This window comes from Atta cephalotes (genome assembly GCF_000143395.1).
Source record: "Atta cephalotes unplaced genomic scaffold scaffold00009, whole genome shotgun sequence".
Taxonomy (NCBI): domain Eukaryota; kingdom Metazoa; phylum Arthropoda; class Insecta; order Hymenoptera; family Formicidae; genus Atta; species Atta cephalotes.
The window spans coordinates 77,957-80,812 of NW_012130073.1; the positions used below are offsets into that span (position 1 = coordinate 77,957).

Sequence of the window (2,856 nt, forward strand, 5' to 3'; positions counted from 1 at the left end):
TTTATTATATATATATATATATATATATATATATATATATATGTATGTGTATGTATAACTCTTTTTCTTCTATTTTTGAATTAAAATATACAACTTATTTTGTGCAATTTAACTTAAAATATCCTTTTTTTTATCCTACTTTTGGATTTTAGGTCTACTTTTGGCTTGCTTTTGTACGAGAGCGATTTACTTGTACACTGTAGTAATTGCTCATTGCGTGCAATCACAGCAACTTCTGCGTAGGGAGTTTCTTTTATTTTTTTTTAGCGCTGTGCACAATTGGCTCATGTACAATTGATATATATCTTTTGTTGACTATTTTTTGATTAGAAATGTCCTAATTTACCCTAGATGAAATCTGGTCATTCTAGATATTTTATATCCAAATATTTCCGATACATTCTGAAACATATTTATTTTTCGATAGTTGTATTTTAATATCTGTATGCAAAATGATGACAGTATAAAGATGATTTTATGAAAAAAAAAGAAAGATTTTATGAAAAAAAAATTGAAAATCTATCTTTGATGGCTAATTTTCGATCTGTATTAATTACGCGATTTTTATTTTTATTTTGCGAGTATTTTTATTATTTTATGCATCTTAAATTCTTTTAATTTGAATAGATATGTGCCGTGTTTTGACTTTTTGAAAATATTTTATATCACATTTATTTGCTTGCGTTTCTGCGTGTATTTGTTTAAGGCCCGATTGCACCAACGTTACTTTGATTTTAAACGAGGCTTAAAACTCTTTCTGTCTCTGTCTCTTTTTGGCTTTAAAACGAGACAGATAGAGTTTTAAGACTCGCTTAAAATCAAAGTGACATTGGTGCAACTGGGCCTAAATCTACATTGCTTGCTCTCTTCTGTTTACAGTTTGTTGCTTGATGTTGGATCGTTAGTGAAGCTACGATACTGATGTATAATAGAAGATATTGCAACATGAACGTTTTCAGCTACATTTCACCAAATTCTGATGACAAAAGTATAAAAAATCATTGTTAATTTTACACTTATTGCAGTTTAAGAAAGATTATTGGATCAACCTGAGAATTCCGTGAAAACAGCTGACGAATAATTATTTGTGCTTAATTTGCACCGTTTAAAGTTAAATTGTATTTTTAGATGAAAATATTTGGAGTGGATAAATGTACATTCTAAGAAATTAAAAACTTATACTTTTGCGTTCGAGTATTGCTTCGTAAAAATATCAAAAAACTATATGGAACTACATACAAGAGACTGATATAATTTGAACTTAAATGACGATTTAACGATTAGAGATTAAAGAATATATAGCTAGTTCGGGTTACACTTTAAGAAAAAATGCATTGATTTACTGTAATAATCATTAGATCATTCATATAGACATATCATAAGTGTCATTTTGATATCATGTAATCGCGAGCGCTCAGTACATAAAACATCGACAACGAGACGAGATAACTGCCTTAAATTTTCAAGATAAGTGACAGTTTGAATGACGTAAAACCAGAAACGTTTTATCTCTATAAATTCTATTACATATATGTACTAGTGTATCTGTAACATCTCTTCTGCAAAGTCTCCTAATCAGTCTTTTCAAAATCACGCGCAAATACTATCTATTACAAAAAACGAGTTTATTAAAAGCTGCAGTTAAAAATTTTTTTATGTATCTGAAAAATTATAAAATTTTAACATTTTATAGAAATGATGAAGTTTGTTAATTATATATTTGTGTGAATGATACATTAAAGAACATACATTAAGAAACAGAAATAAAAAATAAGAAGAAAAGAGAAAGGAGTTAATGACCAAAATGAAAAATAATCAGCAATGCACGATTCTTAACACGAGTGAGACCAACAATTATCATCAACCGGTCTCGGCAAAACCTTCAGTTGTTTCAGTATCAAGTATTGATTCCGACGTCAGTGACAGAAGAGATGTACGAGAAGAATTGTACGCCGGAATTTTTAGGAGGCACAGAAAAACTATATTGGTACTAGGCAGTTTTCTCAAAATGTTAAGGGTGAATAGAAACATGAACAATTACGCTAGCATTAAACCCAACGACGAAACAGATGAATAAATTAAATTATTAAGTCATTGTTGGATCAATTAAGTAACAGAGAATTTACGTTTTAAAGTGTAATTTGAGCATATATATATATATATGTGCGCGCGCGCATGTATGTGTAGACTATATCGATAATTTTTCTTTTTTTTTTATACACTTCTATATATATACTTCTATATAACTAAATTTTTTAATATAATAATTTTTATACATATAACAGCTTTATATATATAGTGCAGCTAGATATTTTTTTTAATATAACTCGTAGAGTACTCGCGAAATATAAAAAAATGTATACAAATAAGTAAACTTGTATAAAAATCCTGAAAGTATCAATTAAATATCTGATTATTTTTGATATTGATCGTTTTAAATTGTGTAAAAATATCAATTCTATATAATATTGCTGCAACTATTTGTTCTTAATTATTTTACACACAATTATTCAAGAGTTGTGTTAAATTAAATTCATAAAATTTTAACATTAAATTAAAGTAATAAATTGATAAAATTAAATTGATAAATTTTTATTTCTACATAATTGATTTTTTTTTTTAATATGTTATTCTTTTTATCTTTAAGAATTATTTCTAGAAAAAAATTGTTTGTATATCATAACTAATATCAAGATCAATGAATAAAAACTGCCAATTTAAAAATTTACATAAATGGAAAAAAATTCTGATATAAATATATATATATATATATATATATATATATATATATATATATTAACTTATTAACTTTAACTTAGTATAAAAATAAGTAACTAGTAAAAAGTAAAAGGTTAA

General features: G+C 26.0%; 2 protein-coding genes across 2 annotated transcripts in view; one reads left to right on the forward strand and one right to left on the reverse strand.

Annotated features, from left to right (window-relative positions):
• The window catches only part of LOC105627602 (sperm-associated antigen 6-like), a 23,969-nt gene that overhangs the window by 10,391 nt on the left and 10,722 nt on the right, over nucleotides 1–2,856 (reverse strand). The gene's annotated exons all lie outside the window — the stretch shown is intronic.
• LOC105627397 overlaps nucleotides 1,805–2,856 on the forward strand; it is a 1,561-nt gene continuing 509 nt past the window's right edge. Inside the window, exon 1 of the mRNA XM_012208678.1 lies at nucleotides 1,805–2,017. Coding sequence (XP_012064068.1) covers nucleotides 1,805–2,017 — 213 coding nt within the window. The remainder of the gene's footprint in view (nucleotides 2,018–2,856) is intronic.